The sequence below is a fragment of the Ursus americanus genome, chromosome 14 (genome assembly GCF_024610735.1).
Source record: "Ursus americanus isolate L20-20 chromosome 14, mUrsAme1.1.p, whole genome shotgun sequence".
Lineage (NCBI taxonomy): Eukaryota > Metazoa > Chordata > Mammalia > Carnivora > Ursidae > Ursus > Ursus americanus.
This window is the reverse complement of record NC_142140.1, coordinates 4,691,010-4,718,963: the sequence shown is the minus strand read 5'-3', so window position 1 is coordinate 4,718,963 and position 27,954 is coordinate 4,691,010. Positions and strand designations below refer to the sequence as shown.

At 41.9% G+C, this 27,954-nt stretch overlaps 1 protein-coding gene across 1 annotated transcript; it reads right to left on the bottom strand.

The window, feature by feature from the left end:
- Nucleotides 1-1,384: 1,384 nt before the first annotated feature.
- CCDC174 (coiled-coil domain containing 174) lies at nucleotides 1,385-24,603 on the bottom strand. The gene is made up of 11 exons (XM_045812380.2): nucleotides 24,470-24,603; nucleotides 21,733-21,837; nucleotides 20,975-21,075; nucleotides 18,118-18,176; nucleotides 15,943-16,120; nucleotides 12,807-12,902; nucleotides 11,662-11,804; nucleotides 11,200-11,294; nucleotides 7,121-7,253; nucleotides 5,275-5,421; nucleotides 1,385-4,185 (listed from the first exon to the last, which is right to left on the bottom strand). Exons 1-11 carry the CDS (start codon nucleotides 24,509-24,511, stop codon nucleotides 3,887-3,889), a joined length of 1,398 nt encoding a protein of 465 aa, XP_045668336.2. The 5' UTR covers nucleotides 24,512-24,603; the 3' UTR covers nucleotides 1,385-3,886.
- Between the last annotated feature and the right edge of the window lie 3,351 nt (nucleotides 24,604-27,954).

Genomic DNA, 27,954 nt, shown 5'->3' with positions numbered 1-27,954 from the left:
TGGCCATTCCCATCACTGGACAGACATGCACTTAATCTGCATGTGTATATCAATGCATCCCAGGATTTATTAAGAAACACAGGAACAGATCAATATTGGGCTTGAGTGCCAGGTTTTCACTAAAACACCTGGCTTCGTTTCACTAATTTTCCAGTTTTCCTAGACAATAATGTACACCTATTACATCATTCTCTCCCCCCCACTCCGACCCCAAATGTTAAACATTAAGCTAGATGTCCATCACCTACACTAGCGAAATGCCTCACAAAGGCAGCTCACAAGGGTTGGGTGGGAGGGCCAGGGGGTTTCATTTTCTCTCACGGTTTTCAGCAGGTCAAAAAATTCTAATTATCATCACTTACCTTAGCCATATAGGTTTTTACAGGAACTGCTTGACATATAACTGACTTAGTTCAATTCACTGGCTGAAAAAGAAACTAAACACATATGGCGTGGCTACTCTAAGTTGTATTAACTGTAAAGACCAGTACCCACCCCTGTTCCAAATTCTAAATTCTACTGCCTCATCTCGATGTCACAACAAGGTTAGCTGAAAACCATCCTGCAGGCTGCACTGTGGCTTTAAGAGGAAATAAATGATCCCAAAAGCCTCTGAAAAATGTATGGCGAAACATAGCAGGAATCTCATGTATATGGATTTAAAGTTTCTCCTTCGGGAATTTTGCAAGCAAACAAAATGATTTATTTAGCCAATTCAAAGGAACTGTATCAAAACACACAAGGGCCTAGAGGAAAGATTACAATGAAAACAAATAATTCAAAGCAATTTCTGATCCAAAGCATTTTGCTTAGCTCTACAAAGATATGAATAAGGTGTGGTCATGTTTTCTGATGGGAGAGTTCATGACTCCTTGCCTCAGAGTTAAAAACTGCTGGAAGAATAGCCTGAGTGCTTAAGGCAGGCCTGGAAGAAATGTTCATCAATCCTTTAGTTACTAATGGGAGGATTATGTGTAGTCAGACCATAAAGCATATAAAAACAGATCATTCAGAGTTGTGCTATGCAGGACAGTAGCACTACCCTCGTGTCTTCTGAGCATCTGAGATGTGGTTAGTATGACTAAGAAACTAAAATTGAATTAAGAATTGATATTTGATTCAGTTACTGGCAAACTTAGAAATGTATGTTTGGAACAACTTGGGTTTGAGAATCACTTTTTCACTGTATATTCTAAGAAGTATAAATACAGACCAAGTATTCCTGATGAAAATTTAGCATCTGCATTGAGATGTACTATCAGTAGATATATAGATTTTTTTAACACTTGGTGTGAAACGAAATATAAAATATATAGATATTTTTAAATATAATTAAATGTTGAAATATTTTGGATATACTGGATTAAATAAAGTACTCATAAAATTAATTTCACTTTTTTAATGTGGTCCCCAGAAAACTGAAAACAGAGAGCTTACATCATCTTTCTATTGGGCGGTGCTGTTTCAGAGTGAATCTGAAGTCTTGAGAATGCTGGCGCCATCTGCTGGATACACACGTACAAAACAGGCCAGTGAGAAATGGTAAAACCGGAATTGTGTCAACACTTGAACTCTGGGTCTGAAAGGCAAGAGGATGTAACAACTAGGCTCCCGAAACACTGAACTACCTGTATGCTAAGAGAGGATGAGAAATATTTATATAGTCTTGAAATCCTATAAAATCGGACTTACAGTTACTAGTCAACAGTGACCATTAAGCCAAAGTGCAGACTGCTTTGCCATCCACCCTAGGTTGGGTCATCCTGGGCAATAAAATGTTATCTGGGGATCCCTCTCATGACCACCGGCTCCCACAGGGCTTACTGCTGCCTGACCAGCCTTCCCATCCCTCTTCCACAAACACCCTGTCAAGTCCTCCTGCTCTGCCTTACAGCCATACCCTCTCTCCATCTTTCTCATTTTTCTTCCTTCCCATTTTTCCATTTTTTCATGATTCCAGTATAACTAATAATTCCATTTTCTCTACTGTTCCAATTTTTCTTTTTCTGTCTCCTCTCCCTTTGTCCTACAAGCTGTTTCAGTTGGTTTTGTAGTTTTAGTTCCTATGTTTAGGTCTTCAATCCATTTTGACATTGGGTTGGTTTTATTTATGGCCGAGTTACAGGTCCAAATTCATTCTTTTGCATGTGGATGGTCAGCTGTCCCAAAATCATCTGCTATTCTTTCCCCATCGGACGGCCTTGGCACCACTGTCAAATACCAACTGACCGCAGAAATACAGCTTTCTTTTTGGGCTCTCAATGCTAGTGGATCTAGGTGCTTATCCAGGCAGTACAACACCGCTTTGATTCCTGTAGCTTGGTAATAAGTCTTGAAATAGGAAGTATGAGTCCTCCAACTTTGTTCAAGATTGTTTTGGATATTCTGGGTCTCTTCAATTCCATATGAATTTAGGATCAGCTTACCAATTTCTGCAAAAACAGTGGCTAGGTCAGTTGATTTTAATGTGTATTTTTAAAGAGGTATTTGCCTGATCAGACTGAAAGAATGACCCTTAGGACAGACAACTTTGCCCTTGACATGAAGTTCAGAGGTTAAGTTTTCAAGAATTTGGGATTTTCGTCTAGTACTACTTGATATCAGAGTGACAACACTGAGAGCAGAGGGCACTGGAGAAATCAAATTTGGAGCAAACATGAGCCTGAACAAGCTACGTTTAAGTCCCAGAACTGCCATTTGGATACCGCATGACCTCGAACAAGTCGTTGACCCTTTCTGGGCTCCAGTTTGCAATCCGTAATGAGCACTCCCACCAATACCACTGAGACGACGTGGATCAGAGCCTGCAGGAGTGCAGGCTCCTTCTGGCACTTGGAAGATCTGCTCTAGCTTGTTCTTACAGGATTTGCTGGCCTGGGAGCCTGCCACAGGAGCCCTGTGGGCCTGTGGCCAACTCCCACCGCGTGTCTAGAGCTGTGAAGACACTGAGGTTCAGCAGGCAGAGGACAGGATGTATTCAGGCACAGGAAATGCTTCCAGAGCTCTGCTCACTAACTCACTGTCAGTATAGATGAAGGGACTTCCCTGCCTCTCACCCCAGCCCAGGTCTATTTCGATTAGCCTTCTGAGGTGATGTGGCTCCTGAGAGTGATGAGAGCCTACAGTGGGCACAGCACAGAGAGGCCCAGCTGAAAAACTAACCCTTAAGCTAAGGAGCATCTCACGCTCTGACTCAGCCCAACAGCCTCCAAGTGGGCCCCGGGCACTTCACACAGCCTTAATGAATGCCCACCAGGCAAGTGTGGTGACAATCATTGAGGATGGCATGACAATAAGAGTGACTGCACCTTCTACCTTTCTGGATTATGAGGTTCTCCTCCCTGGTCTTCCTTATCATTTCAAATGTTATTGCTTAATAGTCCACCGGCTTCAGGGTCCTCTTGGAGACTAGACTACTTTGCCCTGCACAGTGTTCCCTCATTTGCCACTTTGACAGGCAAACATGCCTCCTGACAGATGCTCCATCAACTGATGTGGAAGCAGAATCCCTGGAACAAAGAGAGCCGCATGCTAGTATCTGCAAAAGGAAAGGAATGGAATCCTTAAATCAAATAAGCCAAGGGAGCAGGTAGGAAACAGGATTACAAGCTCCTCGGGGCCATATTATGACAGCTTACACATAAATCCAAACGGACAGGTCTCCATATCAATCAGAAAGAAATGAACAGCCAAGCGGCCACAGAATTCCCACAGGACCGTTCACTTTCTTCCTTGCTGACAAATCCAACCTCAAGTCTGTATCTTCTAGGGAAAGGACAGGAGGAGAAAGATACAATTCAGTCTCTACTCTAAAGTTGTGTTTTCCCCAGTTTGGGAGAAGAAGGCACCATCACAGTACAGACCCAAGTGAGAACGGTTTTGAAGTTCATGTCACTTGTTTATAATATGATATCATATCATCCAGAGTTTCGAAAGTGACTGTGGGGGCTTGTGGTGTGCTGCTGGGGGCAGGAGTGGATGATGTATGTGAACAGCTGGGGTCACGGCTCTGCCCAGAGTGCTGTCCTGGGTCACTCTGTGCAGGTGCAGGTCTGTTCCACGTCTGGCTACCGAAGGACCCAGTTCTCTTTTGACCCACAAAGTAATCTGATGGTGGAGCAAACTCAGGATCTCTCTCGGCCCGGAGATCTGACTGCCTCTTCGACCAGTACCCAAAGGAAAATTCTAGTAAAAATAAGAAAGAGTACTATTAGAACTGATGACTGAAACAGTTGAATTTTTACATTACTTTTCAATTATTATTATATATTAAAAGCCAACTCCCATTCTCTGGAGAACAACGGTAGTAATAACGTAATACAAGGTCTATGTAACGTCTACTAAAATATAAGGAACCAGGCTAAGAAAAGGGAGGGCCTACTTCCAGATGGGGAAAGATTCAAAGAAGGCTCTCTGGAGAAGGCTGGTAGGTTCTGGAAGTATTGCCAAAAAGGAACTAAAATTATATTTGAGAGAGAAATCTAGAAAAATCAAACCCTCAAATCATTTGCTTGCCACGATGTAGGTACTTCAAAACAAAACACAAATTTTGGCCTTTATTGAGTTTTAAAAGACACAAAAAGACACTTGTCCAGATCTCATTTGGTATTTCAGCTCTACTTCTACCAGCAGCACTAACCTAAGGCACTCGCCTGTTTGCCTATCTTTTACTTGAGTCTTGGATCTCATCAGCTCAAACAGCACGAGCTAATGTACCATGCTAACGATCTCATCTGAAGAGACATAAATCATAGCCTCCTCCAACAAGAAGCCGCTGTGGGCACCACGGTGTACCTACAGAAAATTCTGCATGACCCAACACAACCACATGCAAATCCAAGTTAATACTGTGGCACGTAGACTATTTTCAACTGAACGTAAAGGAGACTGCTAAAAACACAGAGGACATTAAAATACCAAACCTTGTAAGATTTTTAAAAGTGGCTCCTGAGAAAGGGCATTCCAAAGCTGTAAAGCCACATGAGGGTAGCATGAATTTTAAAAAACTTCACCCAGTGCTTCTGAAAAATTGTCCTTTTGAAATGATGTATCGTAGACGCTGGTCTTTTATGATCATGCTTTCTAGTGACCCTGTTTATAAACAGCCAGTGTCTGGGTACTAAGAAGAAACCAGCTGAAAGATCTGGAGAATTCCTTAAACCTCAAGGGACCACTAAGACTCACGAGATTCATACTGAGATGAACCAGAACAATTTCCTGTGCAGGGCCCTCACTGGGAAGGATTTATATCTTGAAGCCCATATGCCTCATTACCTTTTCCTCTGTCCCACTCTCGGACATGGGGCACTCCAGGCCTGGTATCCCTCCTCTCCTGGACAATGACTTCTACTTTGCTACTCTGGGAACCAGTACGTGGAGTTGGCACAGCCTCTGGTTCTGGCGGCAAAGGTCCAACGACATCTATTTTTTGCAAGAGAATAAGACATCATTACAATAAAGCTTAAAGCTATTTAAAAAATAAACATTAAATAGAACATGCTAATCTTGAGAGTAAAAGTAGTAACCAGTATTTAATGAGCACCTATCAGAGCCCAGGCAGTGGACTCAATACCTTGTATGCAACAGTTCACGTAATTCCTGTAACAACCCTAACAAAGTCAGTATTAGTATTCCTATTTTACAAATGAGGAAAATTAAGCTCAGAAATGCTACACAAGGAGAAAGTGACAAGAGCCAGGATCCAAACCCAGGCTGGATGGATTTCAAAGTCTATGTTTCCCACTATGCCACCCCGCTTCCCCAGACCAACAACCGAAGGACCAGGAACCCCCAATTACTCAACTAAAGTTAAGAGTCCCAGACAACACAAGCGGACTTCGGGTGATGAAGAGCTGAAGCATGGCAACAGGCTACAGGCTATTCACCTCTGGCCAGATTTTTAAAGAAAATGGGTTTTTAAAAACCACTGTGGTGGCACTTCACATGTTGTGGAAATGACAGATGTTCAGGAGTAGAGCAAAAACAGAGAAACAGTATGCAGAGCTTAACATGTTTCAGGGACCTAGCATCATATAAAACGGCACAGGTGACTTCCCAAGTCCGCAGTGTTTCTGGTTTCCTTTCAGAGCTAACCTGAAGCTGTGCTGAGAATCAGAAGATGGCCAGGGCTTGGCACAGGCTTCTGTGAGGGCTGGAGGCGCTGGCATATGCCCGACACCCACACCCCCTTCTTCCTTTTGGGAACAGAACACCCCCAGTTTCAGCGGGAGGTGCGGCTGCCTCACTAGACAGGCCATTCCCCAGCCCCCTGCAGCTACACTCAGGCCAGTGGGATGTAAATGCATATGGGTTGTGCGTGCCTTCCGAATTACATTCCAAAAGAAGAAGCCGGTTCCTCTCCCCCTTCCCCCTTCCCTAGGGCTGGACCTCGAAGAGGTGCTAGGGAGTAAGCTTCCGCCCGGCAGGTAGAGCAACACTCTAGGGATGGCAGAAGCAGGAAGACCGCAGGAAGCCGGGACTGGATGCCTGTCTGGGGCAGAGCTACTACCTGCCTGCAAACCCACCCCCTCTAAAGCATTACAACAGAAACCGGACTTCCGTCTTGTGGGAGCCAGCCCATGCAGGGGTCTCGGTCCGGACAGCTGAGCCCAGACTACGGTAACTCATGCTGCAAGCCAGCAGGAACACACGCGTACGGTGCTTCCACACGCTGTGACCTTTCATGAGTCGTCCAGACTCATACTTGTAAATTCTTTCTTTCATCTGATTTTGTGACTATATTTCTTCTTTAAAATAAATTAATGTATAATAAATAGAAACATATAGCTATAGCAACAGAAATTCGGTCCAAAATGTGTGTGCACAACTACACTTTATCTTAAAATATCTCTTCTCTAAGTTAAGTCTCAGTTGTCGCTCTATGAAGTAACACGACGTCCTGCTTGTTACTATTCTTGTCTACAGAGAAAGATTCTTTGGAGTGTCACTCTGCACCACTCTGGTAATAAACACCTGCTCCCGGCAGTACCTCAGGGGTACTCTGCTTACTTAGAGAATAAAACAAAATGGCTCATTTCCACATTGCCAGTCCTATTCGTTGAGACATCAATGGAACTAAAATTTTTCCTTTTGAAGGTCAGACACATGCGCCACGATGTACCTCTATTTTCTTCCTCTGCTCCATCTTCTTTCGACTTTTTCATCTTTTTTTGTCGGAGTTTAGCAAGTCTTGCTTCTAACATAGCCTTTCGTTTTTCCTTTATGTTCTCTCGTTTTGTTCTCTGATCTGTTGTCTGAATACAACAGAAAATTAAAAATTATTTACTGTAAGCCAAGTTCACAGTATTTCTGTTTAAAGGGATGAAATAATTCGTTTTATTTTAAAAACAGACGAATTAATTGATTTTCATGCCACCTCTAGGAAGCCAGCCTTGCGATCTTCAAAATGCAGACCTATGAGGTCCTCTTATACAAGCCCTCTGGAGTGTTTTCTAAGTTTAGCACGTGTTCACAGAGCATCCTGGAATCTTCACTTTCAACGAAACCAACCAATTCTGTTCTACTCCTTAATCCCTTAAATAAATCCCTTAAATAACTATTTGCTTACCCAGGCCACTCCAAAAGTACCATATTTAAAACCAAATTTAAAACATCAAAATTACATAAGTTACTTTTGAGCAGCTATAATTTTAAAGTCTGAAACATCAAAACAGAACAGCAGTTACCTTCATGAAACTATAATCGCATTCTGATACTGATAAATAATAATGATAAAACTGTCACGATTTGCAGAAGACATAATATTATATATAGAAAACCCTAAGACACCACCCAAAAACTGTTAGAATAAATGGCTTCAGTAAAGTTGAAGGGTACGGGGGCGCCTGGGTAGCTCAGGTGGTTAGGCATCTGCCTTGAGCTCAGGTCATGATCTCAGGGTCCTGGGATCAAGCCCATGTCGGGCTCCCTACTCAGCAGGGAGTCTGCTTCTCCCCCTCCCTCTGCCCCTCAGCCTGCTTCTCCTCTCTCTCAAATAAATAAATAAATAAAATATTTTTTTAAAAAGTTCCAGGGTACAAAATCAACATACCCAAATCTGTTGTGCTTCTACAGGCTGCTAATAAGCTATCAGAAAGAGAAATTAAGAAAACATTCCCATTATATCAAAAAGGGTAAAATGCTTAGGAATAAATTTAACCAAGGAAAAGTATAAGGCAATGATGAAAGAAACTGAAGACATAAAGAAATGGAAAAATACAGCATGCTCATAGATTGGAAGAATTCACATTGATAAAATGTCCATATTACCCAAAGCAATCTGAAGATTCAATGCAATCTCCATCAAAATTGAAACAAATATTTTTCACAATAGAACAAACAACCCTAAAATTTATATGGAACTACAAAAGACCTTGAAGAGCCAAAGCATTCTTTTTTTTTTAAAAAGATTTTATTTATTTGTTCGAAAGAGACAGAGACAGCCAGCGAGAGAAGGAACACAAGCAGGGGGAGTGGGAGAGGAAGAAGCAGGCTCATAGCAGAGAAGCCTGATGTGGGGCTTGATCCCACAACGCTGGGATCACATCCTGAGCCAAAGGCAGATGCTTAACGACTGCTCCACCCAGGCACCCCCAAGCCAAAGCATTCTTGAGAAAGAAGAACCAAACTGGAAGCATCAGGCTCCCTGATTTTGAACTATATTACAAAGCTATAGTAATCAAAACAGTATGATAGGGGCATAAAAACTTTCACAGAGATCAGTGGAACAAAAAAGGGAGGCCAGAAATAAACCCAAGCATATATGGCCAATTAATTTATGACAAAAGAGCCAATAATATATAATGGGAAAAGGACAATCTCTTTAAAAAAGGGTGGGGAAAACAGGCCAGCCACACGCAAAAGAATGAAACTGGACCACTATCTTATGCCATACACAAAAATCAACTCAAAATGGACTAAAGGCTTTCATGTAAGACCTGAAAATATAAAACTTCTTAAAGAAAACACAGGCAGTAAGCTCCTTAACATCAGTCTTGGCCATGATTTTTTGGATGTGACACCAAAAGCAAAGGCAACAAAAGGAAAAATTAACACGTGGGGTTATATCTAACTAAAAAGCTTCTGCTCGGCAAAGGAAACCATCAATAAAACGAAGACAACTTACCGAATGGGAGAAAATATCTGCAAATCATATTATCTGATAAGAGACTAATACCCAAAATATACAGAAAACTCATACAATGCAGTACAAAAAAAAAAAAAAGTAAGAAAGAAAGAAAAAACCCACAAAAACCAATCAAATTAAAAAACAGGCAGATAAAAAGAAACAAAACAAAACAAAACAAACTCCGGCAGATGACCTGAACAGACATTTTTCCAAACAATACATCCAGATGGCCAACAGACATATAAACAGAGCACCATGAATCATCAAGGGAGAGCAAGTCAAAGCCACAGCGAGATCATCACTCACACCTGTCAGAGTCACTATTATCACACAGACAGAAAATAACAACTACTGACAAAGACGTAGAAAAAAGGGAACCCTCCTGCACTGTTGGTGGGAATGCAAACTGGTGCAGTCACAATAGAAAACAGAACAAGTTTCCTCAAAAAATTAAAAATAGAGCTATGTATATGATCCAGCAATTCCACTTCTGCATATTTATTTGAAGAAAATGTAAACACTAACTTGAAAGATATCTGCACCCTCATGTTCACTGTAGAATTATAGCCAAAATATGAAAACAACCTCCGTGTCCATCAGTGAATGAATGGATAAAAGGCGTGTGTGCGCGTGTATGTGTGGGTGTGTTTGTATGTAGAACGGAGTATCATTCGGCTATAAAAAAGAAGGAAATTTTGCCATTTGAACAACATGGACGGACCCTGAGAGCATTATGTTAAGTGAGATAAGCCAGACAGGAAAAGACAAATACTGTATGATCTCACTTATATGTGGAATCTAATCTCCACCCTCCAAAAAATCCCAAAATACAAGCTTACAGATACAGAGAACAGATTGGTGGTTGACAGAAGTGAGGGGGGTGTGGGAAAGTGAGTGAAGGGAATCAAAAGGTATCTAAGCTTCCAGTTATAAAATAAACGAGTCACGGGGATGTAACGTAGAGCACGACAACCACAGTTAATACTGTACTGCATACTTGAAAGCTGCTAAGAGAGTGGACCCACAAGTTCTCATCACAAGAAAAAAAAAATTTTGTAACTATGTGGTAATGGATGTTAACTAGACTTAATGTGGTGATCATGTCCCAATAGAAACAAATATTGAATAATTATGTTGTACACCTGAAACTAATGTTATGTGTCAATTTCACTTCAATCAAAAAGTAATAATAAAATATCTGGTTTATGGCTATAACAGTATTTATTAAATATCAAAAATATCAATCTTTAATAAAACTGAAAGTTTATTTGATGCACTTTTGTCCATCACTGCTCTGAATATTAACTATTAAATAAATATAACATTTCTTTTTTTTTTAAGATTTTATTTATTTGTCGGAGGGAGAGATACAGAGCATAAGCAGGAGGAGCGGCATAAGAGGGAGAAGCAGACTCCCAGCTGAGCAGGAAGCCTAATGCAGGACTCGATCCCAGGACCCTGGGATCATGACCTGAGCTGAAGGAAGACGCTTAACCCACCGAGCCACCCAGGTGTCCCTAAATATAACATTTCTCAGGGAAAAAAAGGAAAGGAAAGGAAAGGAAAGGAAAGGAAAGGAAAGGAAAGGAAAGGAAAGGAAAGGAAAGGGAAGGGAAGGGAAGGGAAGGGAAGGGAGGAAGGGAGGAAGGGAGGAAGGGAGGAAGGAAGGAAGGAAGGAAGGAAGGAAGGAAGAAAGAAAGAAAGAAAGAAAGAAAGAAAGAAAGAAAGAAAGAAAAGCCATTCTGAATACTAATTTAAAAAATAGATTGTGGGGTGCCTGGGTGGCTCAGTTAAGCATCTGCCTTTGGCTCAGATCACAATCTGGGATTGAGCCCCACACCGGGCTCCCTGCTCAGCAGAGTCTACTTCTCCATCTCCATTTGCCCTTCCCCCTACTTGTTCTCATCCTCTCTCTCTCTCTCTCTCTCTCTGACTCAAATAAATAAGATCTTTAAAAATTAACTAATTAATTTAAATAAATAAATAAATATTAGATTGTTTTTGTAGTACGGTCCAACAAGAAACAAGCTGCTCAAATACTTCCTAACAACAATTCTGAATTTAATTTTTACCTGTTCACGCAGCATCTCTAATGTTTTCATCTGCTTGTTTCTCAACTCTTTATCTCGAGCAAAAGCAAAATATCCAACACCAAGTTGCCGGGCCTCTGAAATAAGTCAAATTATTCAAAAGATCAGAGTTCCCTGATTAATGAATTAGACTCAGGCTAACTTTCCTACCAAAGCAAAAAGAAAGACAGTGATATTTGGCACAAGTTAAAAAAAAAAAAAAAAAAGGCAGCTAAGCCAAAAAAATCTCCTCCTTGTGATTAATAGACCCTCTGTTAGAAAGATACTCCCAATATGAGTATTCTTTAGGCTATGAAGTGAACAAAGGGGATATTTTCAATTTCAAAATCAGAATCTTTTATTTCTACATAAGAGCTGCTTCATGAATATTTCCCTTTATGCCTGCCATTAGTTCAAGCTTTAAAAACAAAAAAAAAGATTTAAAAAGCTGCAAGATGATCATACCATTTTCACGAATGTCTTCATAATGTATGGGCCCCATTGGCCTTTTCAAGGCCTCTCTTTCTTCTTCTTCCCATTGCTGGCGCTGAAGTTCTTTTCTCATATCTTCAGATAATAAAGTTTTCTCATTAGCAGGACTAACGAAACTAGTAGGGGAACAGAGCAAAACTCTTTAGATAAGAACCGTGAGACAGCAATGCTTCAGTTCAGTAAGCTGCGTCAAGGACAAGCAACTCTAGTGGATAAAGAACACAGTTCCTTACAGAAGTTTCTGACCGAATACCACTGGGAAATTGCAAAAACGTCTTCCTTTCTTTAATCAAGCAGCCGCCTTGTTACCATAGCACACCAGAGTCTTGCCTCGGCACCTGAGACAAACCCCTTTCCTCCCCAGCCTGGTTCCGGGCTAAAGTGGAGGCAGAACCAGAGCCTCTAGGCACGGTCACCTGCACAGGGCCGAGGAAGCTGCGTAACGCCGCAGTCCAGGCGGTGCCTCCTGGCCTGTCAGACGGCTCAGGGTTCTGCATTTCCTTCCTTGCGCTGAGCCCCGGCCTATCTGAACCTGAAGGACTTGGGACAAGGTGGACCTTCTCCCACCATTTTCCTCACAAGAACTGCGCTCAGTGAGGGGGAATTTTATTCCCTGGAGCACAGGAGCAAGTTATCTCTTCAATGTGTCTTAGGCCCTGTAGAAAAAAATCTGGCTACAAGACCCTTACTTCAAAATGCAAAAATGTATAAAGAAAAAGTTAATAAGCTAACTACCTCTCTGCTCCCACTTGCTATGGGGTAACCAAGTCCATATTCCTGAGCACCTCTCTCCACAGAGGTTTGTTTGCTGGACTGGGCTCACTCTGTATTTTTTACTCTGGTCTCAGACACCCTTCCAAGTAAACAGATGTAGCTGCAACTCATTCCTTCTAGTAGCTGCACAGTACAGACGATCGACCACTCAGGTGGTCCCCTGAGTGTGGATTATGTGTGTATGCGAGCCACAAAAGAGTACTTCCGCAAATATTTTTATACGTTAAGAAAAAACCTCCTTACTGGACTATCAAAGATAATGAACTAAAAGCAGCCTCACTCACAAAACAATCCTTGTGTCTGCATTTCAGACCCAGGCAGAGCTTTGCATATCACACACTTACAGCCTCCCTTGAAGATTTTTATCCATCTCCAGCAAATCTGGCAAATCCTTTTTCATACAGCGCCGAGAACGCCCTAAAGAATCGACATAATCCACCCTGAAATAAAAGTGAAAACATGTGAAGGCGGCTTTCTACATGACATATGGTTCCCTAAGTTCGGGAGCTGGTGCACTGTAAGAAAATTAATGTAAGCCTCACTATCAAGAAAAAGCCTCCACCCGAGAGACCATTACCACTGGTAAGAGCATGCTTTTTAAAGTTTCAAGTTGACACACAATAAGCTCATTATGCCCTTTATTAAACCTTAGGTTTAGAAACTGCAGAAAATGATTGATCATGTACGTCTCTGATTTCAAAAATAAATACCCCATGAAGACCCTTGCTGCAACATCTCAGAACTGACTTCAATCTGGTTTAGACAGTTCCACATATTTTATCAGTATCAGAATAGCTGTGTTCTGTACCATTCTCAAGTTGTTCATTTTCTCAGTCTTCCCAAATCTGACTTTTGATTCTTTTCTTTATTTCTTCTAATTGGTACAGTTCTTGCCAATTAGAAATTTCTCAAGCCATGATATTTTGAGGACTCATTAATTAGGAGGAAGCCAAGCCACATGCATTTTGTACTGCAAAGGCATCTTGGCAGTGGGCCAGTCTATTATCTTTCACTGTTCGTTCCTCTTTCCTCATCTTTGCCCAAACTAGACAGCCAAGGGAACCAGGCAGACGGCAAGGCAAAATGAAAGACCAACTTCCCACAACAGGAAATATGGACAGATTTTCATGGAAAACATTTCAATTGCATTATGATGCAACAGATTTTTTTATTGTTTAATTATGGGCAAGGAATTTCCCAGGCTTTAGCAGGGTGCTAAAAACACAGAAAGGGGTCAGTACTGCTTGTGCAGCTCAAGGTCACAGTACTGCTTGTGCAGCTCAAGGTCACAGTACTGCTTGTGCAGCTCAAGGTTTGCTAGCAGTTTCTTTCCTCTTACACATGCTGCTTCCAATCGTTAGCCCATGATTTGAAAACGGAACGTTTGAGAATCTATTACTATAGTCCTAACGCTGCTTACCACAAGAAATAAAACCTCCAACTACACAAAGTAGTTTCTTTCTTCCTCCCCCCCACCTTTTTCTAATGAATAGAAAAAGAAAATCATCTAGCCAGATGGTCTGAGTAATTATTTACAGTATTTTTGTGGAAAGACTTTCCACCACCTGGGACTTAACTACCAAAAGGATTTTACAAGTAGTTACAATTCTGAAGCTTAATTTAAAAACAAAAAAAGAGTTAGAACTGCTTGCAGTGCGTCTTCCTTCACCATATGGTGGCATGTGACACCTTCAATTGCCCTCCAAACTCTTCAAATCACTGACAAATTGCTTGTAATCATACAGGCATTAGTAAGGAAGAAAAAAAAGACATTAAACCTTTCAAAGGAGATGAGATTTCTGCTATGAAAAGCAATCATAGGCTATTCTGTTTCTGGAGAAGGTCTCTAAAATGTACAGATCCCATCAAAACAGAAGTGGCAAGACAGTAGTCAGCAAGTGCTCCGTGTAATCAGCAATCACTGAGCAAGCCCCAGGGAAACAATTACTTGAGGTACAAGAGTAATAAAGGAGGACTCAGAGTCATGTCATCTTCAACGAGCTCCAGGGGGAAGTTAAGGCACGTGCCCATGAAACACTTCCTAACAACAGCAGGGAGGATATAAAAAGGATCCAAAGTTTGTCTCAAATCTTTTTCTGGTAACGAGGCCAGTTGTGTGTCGATACTAAAGAAAAAGGTAAGACCCAAAGGAGCTGGAAGCGTATCTAAGTGCTACCAGAGTCTGGGTGAGGCAGAAACCAATCACGCTAAAACGATGAGGAAAAGCATCAATGGAAGAGACTGCATTATATGTACTTCTCTTTGGGTTGCTCGTAGCAAGTACGCAGCCAAAACACCTCGCCCAAAGATAAATTTTTAGAAAGCAGCTAAGCGAACACCTGTTCTATCCCAATGTGAATGTTCTTTCTGGACCACTGGGAACAGCCTCAGTAGTAAGAGGATGTGGGGTCCCTGTGATTCTCAGCAGCTGGCACTGCTCTCTCACGCTCGTAACTGACTCCTGCCAGCGGGGCCCACAGCTGACAAAAGGTCAAGTGCTGCAAACCATCCTAAGCAGTTCCTAACAAAGACCCCCATGATGAGGATATCTGAGCCGGAAGGGAAGATGGGCATGCTCTGCACAGGCAGGGCAGTGGGCAGGCACGGTCATTCCCAGTCTTATATTAAGTAGAGAAAATCATCAGAAGGGAGTTTTTATTTTGGTCTCTTGACTTATTGATGTATTGGTCTCATAAAAAAAAGACAAGTTTGGCTTCCCCATCATTCACCTACACGTAGATAAAATTCAGGATAATTTCAGTAAAAGTTTACCAAATGTCTGTTTATTCTCCACAGACAACAGTTTTCTCGGGTAGCTTAGAATACTCTGATTTCCTGAGGGAGTTCAAGGCAGAACAACCCCGTTTTACATGTGAGGAAACAGCCTCAGCAAGGATGGAACTCCATCGAGGTCATACTGCCAGTGAAACGTGGAGCTAGTGCTACGCAGGTGCAAGGTCCGCAGCGCCTACGCCACACTTCCGGAAAATGGCCCAGCCAGGGGAAGGCTACAGGACCGGCTCTGCCTGCCCCTTTTCTATGGGGATGAACATCACCACCGGCTAGACAGTGACTCTCCATGGGCAGCAGCCTGGGTAACAAAGGAACATGCTTCTGTCTAAACAATTCTTCCACACCAATGAAACAGGTGTATCAATGCCTTTTGTACTTGGCTCAGTCTTGTAATTACTACTTCTTTGAAGTTACTATTTCTGCATCTGTAAATCCAACCTTAAAAGAAAGAAAACGGAGGAAGAATAAGGAGAAATGGTTTGATAACCCCCAAACAAATACACTTTTGGAAAATAAGTGCACGTCGGGACGCCTGGCGGGCTCAGTCAATAGAGCAAGGGATTCATGATCTCAGGGTCTTGAGTTTGAGCCCCATGTTGGGTGTAGCGATTACTTAAAAAAAAAAAAAAAGAAGTGAACACAAGTCCGAGAATGTTAACATGACCAAATTGTGTCATTATCACCAACCATTCTTCGCTGGGGTCCTGGGGAGGGGGTATATCTTTTTCAGAAAGATTTTCTTCATCATCATCTCTTTCTGCTGCCTTTCTAGAATCTCTATTGGCACCAAACATCTCCATTTCTTTGTGTTTGTCTATGATCTTCTGCGTGAAATCCACAAGGTACATATCCTCCACTTCTTCATCTAGGACAGAAAAATCAATTTTCAGATTTTGGACATTGTTTTCAAAGAAGTAAAGCACAGATGGAATTGATATGAAGCAGTCACACTCACTGCTGGGCAGCTACACTAGTCGATGTATTACCACCGCCTGAATACTTCAAAGACACAGAGCCACCACGGACCTGACGGGGAAGCTGCAAATAGGCCGTGAGAAACACGTACCACACAAAAAAGTCTTAAAAGTGCTTAAAGTCTTCTGTTGCCTCGTCAACAGAATGAGTGAGTAATTCGGTCTCAGAATGCAATTTTAAGATCAAACCATTTGATTTCAAGAGACTCATCCACCCAATGACATGATGCCGAAGCAGAACTGCAGTGTTCCTGTCGCCGGACCGGAGCAACAGACCTTTGTCTGTAACCAAGGGGCTACATTACTTAACCCTAATTATACTGCTGTGGTATGGTGTTTTAAGGGTCATTGTATAGGTCATTGTATAGGGTAAAAGAAGTCATCTGAATTCGTTTCGACCCAAGGAACACCACTTTCAGGCAAGGCATGGTGCCAGGATCTGCAGGGCACACAGGTGCCAGGATCTCCAGTGGCCTGTGATCTGCCCGAGCTAAAACACACTGAAAATCAAATGACACGCCATGACTTTAATTTAACCCAGGACAGTTGATATACTCACAATAAGTTTTACGTGAAGTTTCACTATGCTGGATTCTATACAGTCGTTTCAGTTTTTCTCTGTGGACAGTATTAACCTGTAAGGAGCAGATACTGGGCTCCACGTCGCCCGGTACTGGTGTTAAAGCATACAGGGGAGAATAACCGAGGCTCCAAAACCCAACTTGCCCAAACACACAGGGCCGCTATGCCCATCAGGAGGTGGGCCTGCTGTTTTGGACAGAACCAAATCCCCACGTCCACAGGCCTTTGGACCTGATTTCTAGATTAACAAAACAAATCAAGTTTGAATCAAAAGTAAAAGACTTTATTTTTTTTAAAAGCCACAAAGTAACTCACATGAGAAAGAGATGTACTCTCCCAGAGCAGGGTTATAAGAGCACATAACAGTGAGGCCTCCTGGTTAACGGACACCCTGCTGCTTCATCAGGAAGAAGACATGGCCTCTCCCCATGTCCCCTAGCTTTGAGAGTGCCTGACTTTCCCACACAGAGCTCCCTGCCACACAGGGAACATGTCTCTGCCATCTGGGAAGAGGGAGTTTGGCTGTCTGGGCAGCCAATGACCAGGGTTCCAGCCCTGCCTCTCTCCTGCTGCCCCACTGCCCAGCCATGCTAGTCTGTCCTGCCAACACCGGCCCTCTCCTCCCTCTATGGATCTGCTCTTACCACTCTCCCCTGCAGAATCCCTTTCCTCAGCTATCCAAAGCCTTTAAGACCCTATCAGAGCCTACCTTCTCCCTAAAGACTTCCCCACATGCCTTTTGGTAATGAAATACACACTGCCTTGTAAAATCTCTTCTACTGCTATCTAACTGTAGGCTGGGTTTTATTTTTCTGGAGGGTATGAGGAAAGGGGGATCTTCTTATTCTTTTAGAAGCAATTACAGGCACATCACAGAAAAGACAGAAAATGAGGAAAAGGAAACATAACTCCGACACCCTGATATACCCAGAACTCCTCCCAGTCTTTTCTTAACATAGCTATAATGGTTTATAATGGTAGTCTATTTAGACCTCATTTCCTACCTTTGCTTTGTTCTGCACCATTGGCCTCCATTGACGACGACCCCCTTGAGGGCAGAGGCAGAGAATCTGGCTTATACTGCCCTTGCTTGTTCCCTCGGAGCACCTAACACGTGGCCTGGCACACACTGGGCAATCAACAATTACTGTGGATTTTCTTGTCTCCGTGCCGGCAGAGAAAGTAAATCTGTATTATTCCTTAAATTTCCTCCCCATTCTTACGGTTATTCTAACAAATAACATAATACTACAGGGCTGTATGAGTTACAGAAAATAAAGAAGTATAAATAAATTACTGTATTTACCTATAAAGTCTCCTTTAGTCATTTTTTCATATAATTTGGCTTTTTCTTCCAATTTCTCCCTAGGAGAAAAAAAGAGAAGTATTAGAAATGGTCCAACACCTGCCACTCCTGCTAAGGCTGCCTGACTGCCACGCCCTGCACAAGAGGCCCAGTGTGATGATGCGGTGGCTGTAACTCGAGCTGACCACCCCGCCCTAAGGGGACGCTCAGACCCAGCGATGCCCACTTTGCCGACTAAATGTCAGTTCTGTGAGAACGGGCCCATATTTCTCTTATTCATGACTGTATCCCAGGGCCTAAAACAAAACCTGGTACAAATTCTCAATCAGTATCTGAAAATACAAAACGAAGTAAGATTCCAGATGCAAACACCAAGTGCAACTAAGTTAAATACCAAAAAAAGGAGAGAGATGTCTAAACAAAAACATTTTCTATACACAACCTTCCAAACAGATCACCAAATTCAACGTAAACTCTTTGCATTATTGTTTGCAGACAAGGGTCCCTGGTCATCCATGGCTTATTAGGTTTCTCTAAGGGAGTTAAAGACCAACTTCTTACAAGTCTCTTAAAAATACAGTATCTGACAAATGTAGTGACCCGAAGGGGCACCTGCACCCCAGTGTTTATAGCAGCAATGTCCACAACTGCCAAACTATGGAGAGTCCAGATGTCCATCGACAGATGACTAAAGAAGATGTGACACACTGACACACACACACACACACACACACACACACACACACACACACAGAGGAATATTACACAGCCATCAAAAAATGAAATCTTGCCATTTGCAATGACGTGGATGAACTAGAGGGTATTATGCTAAGTGAAATAAGTCAATCAGAGAAAGACAATTACATGATCTCATTCATATGTGGAATTTAAGAAACAAAACTGAGGATTGTCAGGGAAGAGAGGAAAAAATAAAACAAGGTGAAATCAGAGAGGGAGACAAACCATAAACCACCTCACTTCATAGATAAGAAGTCTCCATGGAGAAGCAACTTGCCTAAGGCCTTAAACCCTCATGGAACTGCCCCTGCCTGTTCTGAGCTCCGGGGAGACGCAGAAGTCCTGCAGACCAAGGGAAGACTTGACTCCTCACAAGCACAGTGAAGCCAAAGTATTACGTTAACAGGTCACTGGACAGAAAAAAATTAGCAAAGTACCTGGGAAAACATTTATAAATGTATAAATGAAACTTCACCTTTCAACAAATTAGAATTCTGAGAATATGTCCAGCAGGTGAGAAAGAGGTCTCAAAAATTAACATAACCCATGTCTCCTGGGAACAGGTCAAACGCCAAGAAAACCAATCCCCCAAATGTGCTAATATTCTGCCTCTTTTTTTCTAACCCAGAAGAGCTGCGCAACCTTAGCGACCACTGTTTGTAACTGCAGTTTTTATTACGCGATAGATCCAAAAGCACGAGTCATGACCGACATTAAAACTCGGGATTCTGATTCTAGGGTGACGCTGCAAATAAGGGAGAGTTCTTTACAGAAGAATGCCAGCTAATAAATGGAATGAAAAATACAGATAAAGAGGGAATGGAAGAATTAGAAAAATCCTCACTTTGAAACCACCAATGTAATAACTATGTGGAAATATGTTGGTGAACAAGATATTCATAGTCTCAGGGTTTCCCTCCTTAGATTATTAATTACAAATGGTGAAGAGTACCTTTACAGTGGAAAAATCTAGCAGGCCTATCTTAGCCACGATCAAACTTCATCACCAATAACACCTCAAACCGACACTGTGAACCTTCAGGCGTGATCCAACAGGAAGGACACATCCCGTACGCCATATTCGTAACCAAAAGCAGTTAATGGGACTGTAATCAGATTGTCGGGCCGGGCCTCTTCAAGAACGGCGATGGTGTAACAGACCACAAAAAGGCACGGGAATTAGTCTAAAGAGACTAAAGAAATACGCCATCCGGGGCGCCTGGCTGGCTTAGTCAGAGGAGTGTACAATTCTTGATCTCAGGGCTGTGAGTTTGAGCCCCACGTTGGGTGTGGAGATTACTTAAAAAAATAAATAAACTTTTAAAAAAAGAAGAAAAGTCATGCTATAAACAAAATTTCTCCCTCTTAAAGAGAAAAAAAGAAAAATATGAAAACTAAATGCAATGTGCAATCTTTGAATTCTGGATTAAATTAAAAAAAAAAAACACAAAACTGTAAAGGGCTTAATTGTACCAGGATAATTGGTGCCCTCTGCCTATAGACTATGTAACAGGTAATACTATTTTATTAGTGTTCAATGTCTTGGGTACGATAGCATTACTGTAGTGATGTAGGAGAATGTCCTTGTTCTTAGGAGATACATCCTGAAATACTTTGAGGCAAAGTATCAAGATTTTAACAAAGCTTCTCTACACACACACAAAGAGGAGAGAGAGAGAGAAAGAGAGAAGCAAAAGCAACCGTGGAAAAACATTAATTGGTGAACTAAGGTAAAGAGTATTAGCAGATTCACTGTACTCTTCTTTCAACTATTCTGTTGTTTTCAAGTTTTTCAAAATAAAAAGCTACGGGGAAAATTTCGTTTCTAAATGCTACTGTCATATTACCTAGTAGCCCAGAGCCACACCACCATGGGGACAGTTCTTAAACACCTGTTGATAATCTTAGTGCCTAACAAAGGCTCAAAGTGGGACTCTGCTTCATCTTTCAGACCGAGGTTATGTCTTCTCTTCTTAGAAGACTACAAATACATCTGCAAATTATATTATTTTTAGAGTCTATTTTATATTCATAGATTATAAGACCGAAAAGATGACAAAATTAAAATTGTAAATCTGTAGCCTCAGAGGCAACTACAGCTAGCAGAGCTTAACTTTACCTTGCTTTATCTAAAGTCTTCTGTTCCTCGATCTTCTGTTCTGCGTCCTTCTCAGCTCGATTTGAAACTCCTGCATTCTGTTTGCTCCAGATACTTGGTTTCTGCAGCGTATTTATTTAAAACGACAAAACAGAACCAAGTGATTGCAAAAAAAAATCTCTACTTCCACATCAGAAGGAAAAAAACGGATTAGATCTTATGAATCAATGGAGAAAACTAGCTCTGACAGCCAGCCTGTGTTGTGCAAAGAGACTCTACAAGGGAAAGCTGAAGTTGAAAAAAAAAAAAAAGCCCTAAATTATATAAAGAATTCCTTTACACGACTACAGAGTTACTTATCTATTATCTCCTGAATGATTACAACTTAATTCAAGAGGTTTAGTAATAGAAATAATAAATACCACAACCTATTCACAACTATCAAAGACCCTGATATTTTCTGCTGTATTACTATATCATCTAATTGTTTATCTGTTTGGATTAATAATACCTATACAGCTGATCTTCCATGAGAATGTACAAAAACCACTCATTAAAACATGCACTCTTCCAAAAGAAGTGCTAAGTAATTACAGTATGTGCTTTTAAATGCTCTAATTTCTATTTTAATATAAAACATTTTATGCAGATGTTCAGCTACAAGGGATTTTCCCTTTATTTCTATATGTAGCAGAGACCAGGACATTTTCAAAAAATCTAGGTATGGTATAATTCCTCCGTGCTTGGAATTAATGGAGATAACTAGATCTTATTTTTACCTTATTAGTTGTTTTTGGTTTTCCCAAAACTCCAGAATCTTTTAGAAGTTTTTCTTGTTTGAATTCTTCTTGTTTTCGGAAGAGTTCAGCCTTAAGGTCTACCAACTAGGATAAAAACAATAAGCAAACAAAAACATTTAATTAATTCTAGTGAGTGACTAGATTTCCAAGTTATTGTAATTCTCAAAACAAGATTTAAAGTTCCTATAAATGGACAAAAATGGATACAAAATGAAATGTCTGAATGTACAATCCAGTGGAAAATAAAACCAAGTCACACTGCGTTCGCGCTCTGTTGGTAATGTATTTCTACCCTAACCTTCAATACTGGGCTAGGGGGAGAGTTGATTAAGCAAAGTAAATGAAGTCTGCATCTGTTAGATTCAGATTGAACTAACAACTTTAAATACCTTCTCTTTGCCTGACACTGTACTTGGCTTTTTTTATATTGTAATCTCATTTAATCATCACAATTTATTATTTCTGCAGAAAAATGTCTTTGTTCAGCAACTATCTGAGCACTGAAGAACAGGATACAAACATGAATAGACATTCTCCTGTCTCAAACAGTTACAACCTGATTTAAAAAAAAAGGTAACTTATAGTACCAGTAAAATGTAATAAATGACTTTACGAGTGGAAGAAACAGGGGCACCTCACTGGCTCAGTGGATGAAGCATGAGACCCCTTGATCTTGGTGTTGTGAGTTCAAGCCTCACATTACGTGTAGAAATTACTTAAAAATAAAATCTTTAAAACTGAGGGCGGGAGCGCCTGGGTAGCTCAGCTATTAAGCATCTGCCTTTGGCTCAGGTCATGATCCCAGGGTCCTGGGATCGAGTCCCGCATCGGGCTCCCTGCTCCTCGGGAAGCCTGCTTCTCCCTCTCACACTCCCCTTGCTTGTGTTCCCTCTCTTGCTGTCTCTGTCAAATAAATAAATAAATAAAATCTAAATAAATAAATAAATAAATAAATAAGGGAGGATGGCAGAAGAAAACAGCATAAAAGTTCAGCTACAGGAGCATTTCCTTCTATCCACAGTGATCAGAGATAGCTTTGAGCTGAGCCTTAAAAGACAGGCAAGGGGCGTCTGGCTGGCTCAGTCAGAGGAGCGAGTGACTCTTGATCTCAGGGTCATGAGATTGGGTGTAGAGATTACTTAAATAAATAAAACTTAAAAAAAAAAAGACAGGCAAGATTTCAACAGTTAGAAATAAAGTAGACTGAGTGAATGAGAAGAGCTCCAAGTTTATGTATGTTCTAGAAACTGTAAATTTAGCTGAATCATAGGGTTCAAAAACAGGAAAGCCAGGGCAAAGGAAACAGGGCAGTTCGGTGAATATCCATGTCTACCTCTCACTTATACCAATCACCACTGTCTACTCTGCAAAGAAAGATAAAATGACAGTTCCCTTTTTAAAGGTCCAGATACAGCTTCCTATAAATCAGATACTTATAAAGCCCAGCATCACGGACTGACTTTTAAGGGAAATCAAAATGAGTTCAATAATTTCTATTTTGGAAGACATCAATTTAAAAGCAGCCTTGGCAGGGATTTAATAATGCTAAGGGCAGTTTCATCCCAGGACCGAATACTCTGTTTCTAAACACAAAAACTTTAGAAGAAGGGTCTTCTGAGCCTTCTTAACTTTAACAATTTGTTAGCCACACATTTTCCTCTTCTATGACTACTTTTGAGTTTTAAAAAGGAAGGTGCTCCGAGAACTGTCCATTTCCAGATGGCATTTCTACTATGGTTATTGCTAATTTTAACCTGTCACAATAGAATATCTTTAAAATTTATAGTTTTGGGTCCTTATGCTCAACCATAATAACTTGTACTAATTTTCAAGATTAGACAAGGAAAAGAGACTCAAATATTGGGACACATAGTTTTCTTTTGCACTCCTTTTGCATCCTAATACTTTGCAGTAAATTGAAGATTAAATAAAGATTAGGCAACTTGCTCTGGTGTAACAGAAAAGGCAATAACTATGAAGACAAACAGCCTGAGTGCGCCAGTTCTATCACTAAGAATTCTGTATGTAAGCTGGGGAAGCCACTTTCCCTTACTGGGCCTCAAGTTTATCAGCTATAAAACACGGATATTAATAGCACCTACTCTCTAAAGCAGCTGGGAGGATTCAATGAGATAGTGCACAGAAACGTACTCAGAGCAGGTTTTCTTCCTAGAAGTAGCTGGTTTAACAAAACTGCTTACATGCTGCTAGACCTCACAACCCGCAGGCACCGCAGCCTACAGGTGCATTCACAGCTGTTTAGTTCCTGGTCGGGACGCTCTCGGATCCCGGGGAATAAGTCACCCTCTCTCATGTTCTCATGGTTTGAGGCTGGTCTCTGGACTGGCAAGGAAACGAGAAAGGGGAATGTGTCTGCACAACAAGCACAGAGGGAGACAGGACTGGCAAGGAGGCCTAGCCCGGTTGTCGCAGAGGGGAGGCAGGGGCACTCTTAATCGGGAAAAGACACCAGGTTCAGGTCCATATCTATGGAAGGAATACTTGTCCGGGTGTACGTCCGAGGGGAGAAGCCAAGAAAGGGGTCCTGTAAGTAAGAAAGTTAGCCCGGGTCCCCCAGATGAGAAAAGCCAGGTCCGGGTTCCTGTTTGCGGGAAGGCCAGGTCTGGGTCTCCCGACTGAAGAAACAAGGTAGAAATTCTGGGCTAGTGGAGATGAGAATTCGGAGCCCCGTATTATCATCTGTACGCGCACTCACCGAGGAGGCCGTAACATCCAAAGGCTTTTTCCTTCGGTCCATTCTGGCGCCAGAGTGTCTCAGCGCAAAGCTGAACCCGGCACGAGTCTCCCGCAGGCCTCAAATGTCTGCGTTCGGCACAACCGGAAGTGTCTATAATAATAGCGACGATAAGTATGCGACGCCACGGCGCCATCTTGGAAAGGTCCGATGTTGTGCGTATTGCGCCTGCCACCATTTTGAGAGAGTCAAGAATGCCCAACGTTAAGGCCATCTTGAAGAGAGAGGAGGGATAACAAGGCTAGTGTTGGCGCCATCTTAAGAAGGGCGGAATGTGGCTTTCAGAGCAATGGACGCCATCTTGAGTGGGGCGACTGGGTGCTGGGGTGGCGCCATCTTGGGGAGGGCGTAGTGACCCCAAACGTTCTTCGGGTGAAAAGAAAGGTTTCTTTTGTTAAGACTGGAAAGTTCTAAATGCCACTTGAAGTACCTTTGGTATGACTGGCACTGTCTGGTGCTTTTCACACATTAACTTAATTCTCACAAGAGTCACATGTGATATTATATAGGATTATTATATTCATCTTGGTAGAAATAATAGCTAACATTAATATAGTGCATACTATGTGCCACTTACATATTTCAGCTGGTAAGAACATGAACTCCAGAGGCCAATTTCCTGGCTTCCAATCCCACTTACTGGCTATGTGACTTTGGGAAAGTTACTTAACTTCTCTGTGCCTCAATTTCCAAATGGGAATAAAATAATACCTACTTCATGGGATTTCATGAGAACGAAATGAGTTAAATGAGCTAGTATTGACAAAAATATTAATGATTGTGTTAGACTAATGACCCTCCTGCCAGAGATGTCCATCTTTTAATCCCCAGAACCTCTGAATGTGTTACCTCATATGGCAAAAGGGACTTTGCAGAAATGATTAAATTAAAGATCTTGAGTTGGGGAGATTATCTGGATGGGCCCAATGTAATCAAAGGAGCCTTATAAGGGAGGCAGAAGGATCAAAGACCATGTGCTAGGGAATGCAGGCAGCCTCTAGAAGAAAGAGACAAAACCTCCTCTAGAACCTCTAGCAGATCTGAGAAAGGATCCAGATAGATAGGAAACAAAAAACAAACAAAACAAAGCAAAAAAACAGAACCTCTAGGAGTGTAGCACCATGACACCTAGACTTTAGCCTTGTAGTGATTCTGCACCCAGTTCAACGTGTGTGGGGTTTCCCCACACCAGCAAGCAATTCTCCAATGGCAGCTGTGTCCTACGATTTAACTCAATTCTGACATTAGCTAACCGGAGATAGCCTCAGATCCCATAGTTTAAGGGCTCAGTCCTACAAGACTGCCCTCACTTCATATACTAATTCCAAGTCCAGGCTGTCACCTGTGCTTCTAAATTGGAGGTTCCAATGAACCCCTCCTTGGGTTTGATTAATTTATTAGAGCAGCTCACAGGACTCAGACAGACATATTACTTACTAGATTACCGGTTTATATTATAAAAGGATGTAACTCAAGATCACCAGATGGAAGAGATGCACTAAGGAAAGGTATGCGGGAAGGGGGATGGAGATCCCTTGCCCTCTTTGAGCGAGCCACAAATCTCCACAAACGTCTACATGTTCACAAACCGGGAAGCTCTCCGAACTGTCTTTTTTAGTGGGTTTATGGAGGCTTCATTACACATGCATAATTAAATCATTGGCCATTAGTGATTGACTCCAGCCCCTTTCTCCTCTATGGAGGTCAGAGGGTAGGACTGAAACTTCCAACCCTCTAATCACAGGGTGAGTTCTGGTTCTCCCAGCAACCAGCCCCTATAAGTGCCTTCCAAAGTCACTTATCAACATAACAAAAGACACCTTTATTGCTGTCTTCCCTTAGGAAATTCTAAGGGTTTTAGGAGTTCTGTACCCAGAACTTGGCTGAAGAGCAAATATATACTTATTAGAAATCACAATATCACACCTTGTAAGGCTCATTTCAGACTTCCGACCTCCAGAACATAGGAGAATTTGTGTTGTTTTAAGCCACTAAATCTGTGGTAATTAATTATGAAATGGCTTAAAAGCACGAAGTTGAACAAAAATCAAAATGGCTGCACTAATGCTTCAGCGAGGCTCAATTCTAAACTATGCAACTTTTTCTTCTCTTCTCAAAACCTCCCCGCCTCCCTTCTTAGCTTTTTTTTCAGGAACCCCGGATCACCCCAAAGACATGACAAATGAGGCCGGCAGCACGTACGCAATTCCTGTCAAAGCCAGCTAGATCCTGATTTCCCAAGAAAACACCCCAGCCCTGACCTTCGGGAGGGCTTACAGTTTTGAAGGCCTTAGCCTGCTGCAGCCTCCTTTGCCTGGCAAAGCAATAAAGCTGTTGTTCCTCTTTACCCCAAACTTCTGTCTTCGTGCGTTATATTTTGGCTCTGAGGCACAGAGGTCAGTTTTCGACAACAGTTACCCTAGGAAACTAATAGAAATGATGAGTTTAGCAGCAGCTCTAGTAAATGTCAGGCATGTGTGTACCTCTTTTCATGGGTTATCTATCTGGCCTAATCCTTGGAATAATCCCAGAGGTGGGAGCTATTATCCCCATTTTACAGAGGAGAAAAAGAAGGCCCAAGAGGTTAAGTGACGCGCCAAAGGGCCTTTCCCAGCTACCTAGGGCTGGAGCCTGGAGTCAAAGAATAACTCAAAGACGATGAGTTAATTTTCTGCACACTACTTCCTTGTAAAGAGGGGAACCATCTGAAAATGGCTTGAGAGGAATTACATAAAAGAAAGAGGGGAGAAGAAGACAAAGACAGACTGGAAACCATGAACTTCAGGTTCCTTGCCCAGTTGGCTGCTGGCGACGATGTCATTCAGAGGGTTCTGATCCTGGGCAGCTAGAAAGAAACTTAACTGTTTATGGATGGCCAGAAGCCCTCAAGAGTCGAGCTTTCTCTGTGTAATGCCTGTCATGGTGCTTTGCTGTCATCTTCAGGCTCATTAGACTGGTTTATACCATCACCTGTACCAGAAGTGCTCACCCGAGTGGCATCCAGCTGATTTTAATTACCTTCCAAGCCATTGAAATTACTAAGAAAAAAACAAGGAATCTCCTTTAATCCCCCCAGCCTCACACACCTCAAGGTCTGGAGAAGCAGGGAAGGCTTCATCTTGGATGGACCAGAATGCCCTCCAAGCACACCCGTGATTTTTCACATATCCTATTTCCTCAAATTCTTCCTTTGATGCTTTCCAAATGTTTGGGTCCATCTGGAATTGCCTTCTGCTACCAAATACAAAAATTGAGGCCATAGCCCTCATGTTCTTTACCAGGCCATTCTCCTCCTAGAGTGCCATCTTTTCAACCGGATCTCAGACCACAGACCTGGGTTCGTTCTGGAAGAAAGAGGTGGACTGGGGTACTCTAGGCTGGTGAAAGAGCGCACAGGTTTTCCTCCAAGGAGCCTGGGATTGGTCCCAGCTGCACCCCTTCAGCTG

What these genes read in the sequence shown, in the direction of transcription:
- CCDC174 (XM_045812380.2), bottom strand. Translation starts at nt 24,511, where the DNA reads ATGGACCGAAGGAAAAAGCCTTTGGATGTTACGGCCTCCTCG. An exon ending in GACTAAAGGAGACTTTATAG is followed by an intron (nt 16,121 to 18,117) that starts GTAAATACAGTA and finishes TTTCTGTCCTAG; the next exon opens with ATGAAGAAGTGGAGGATATG. An exon ending in TGAAGACATTCGTGAAAATG is followed by an intron (nt 11,295 to 11,661) that starts GTATGATCATCT and finishes GACTTATTTCAG; the next exon opens with AGGCCCGGCAACTTGGTGTT.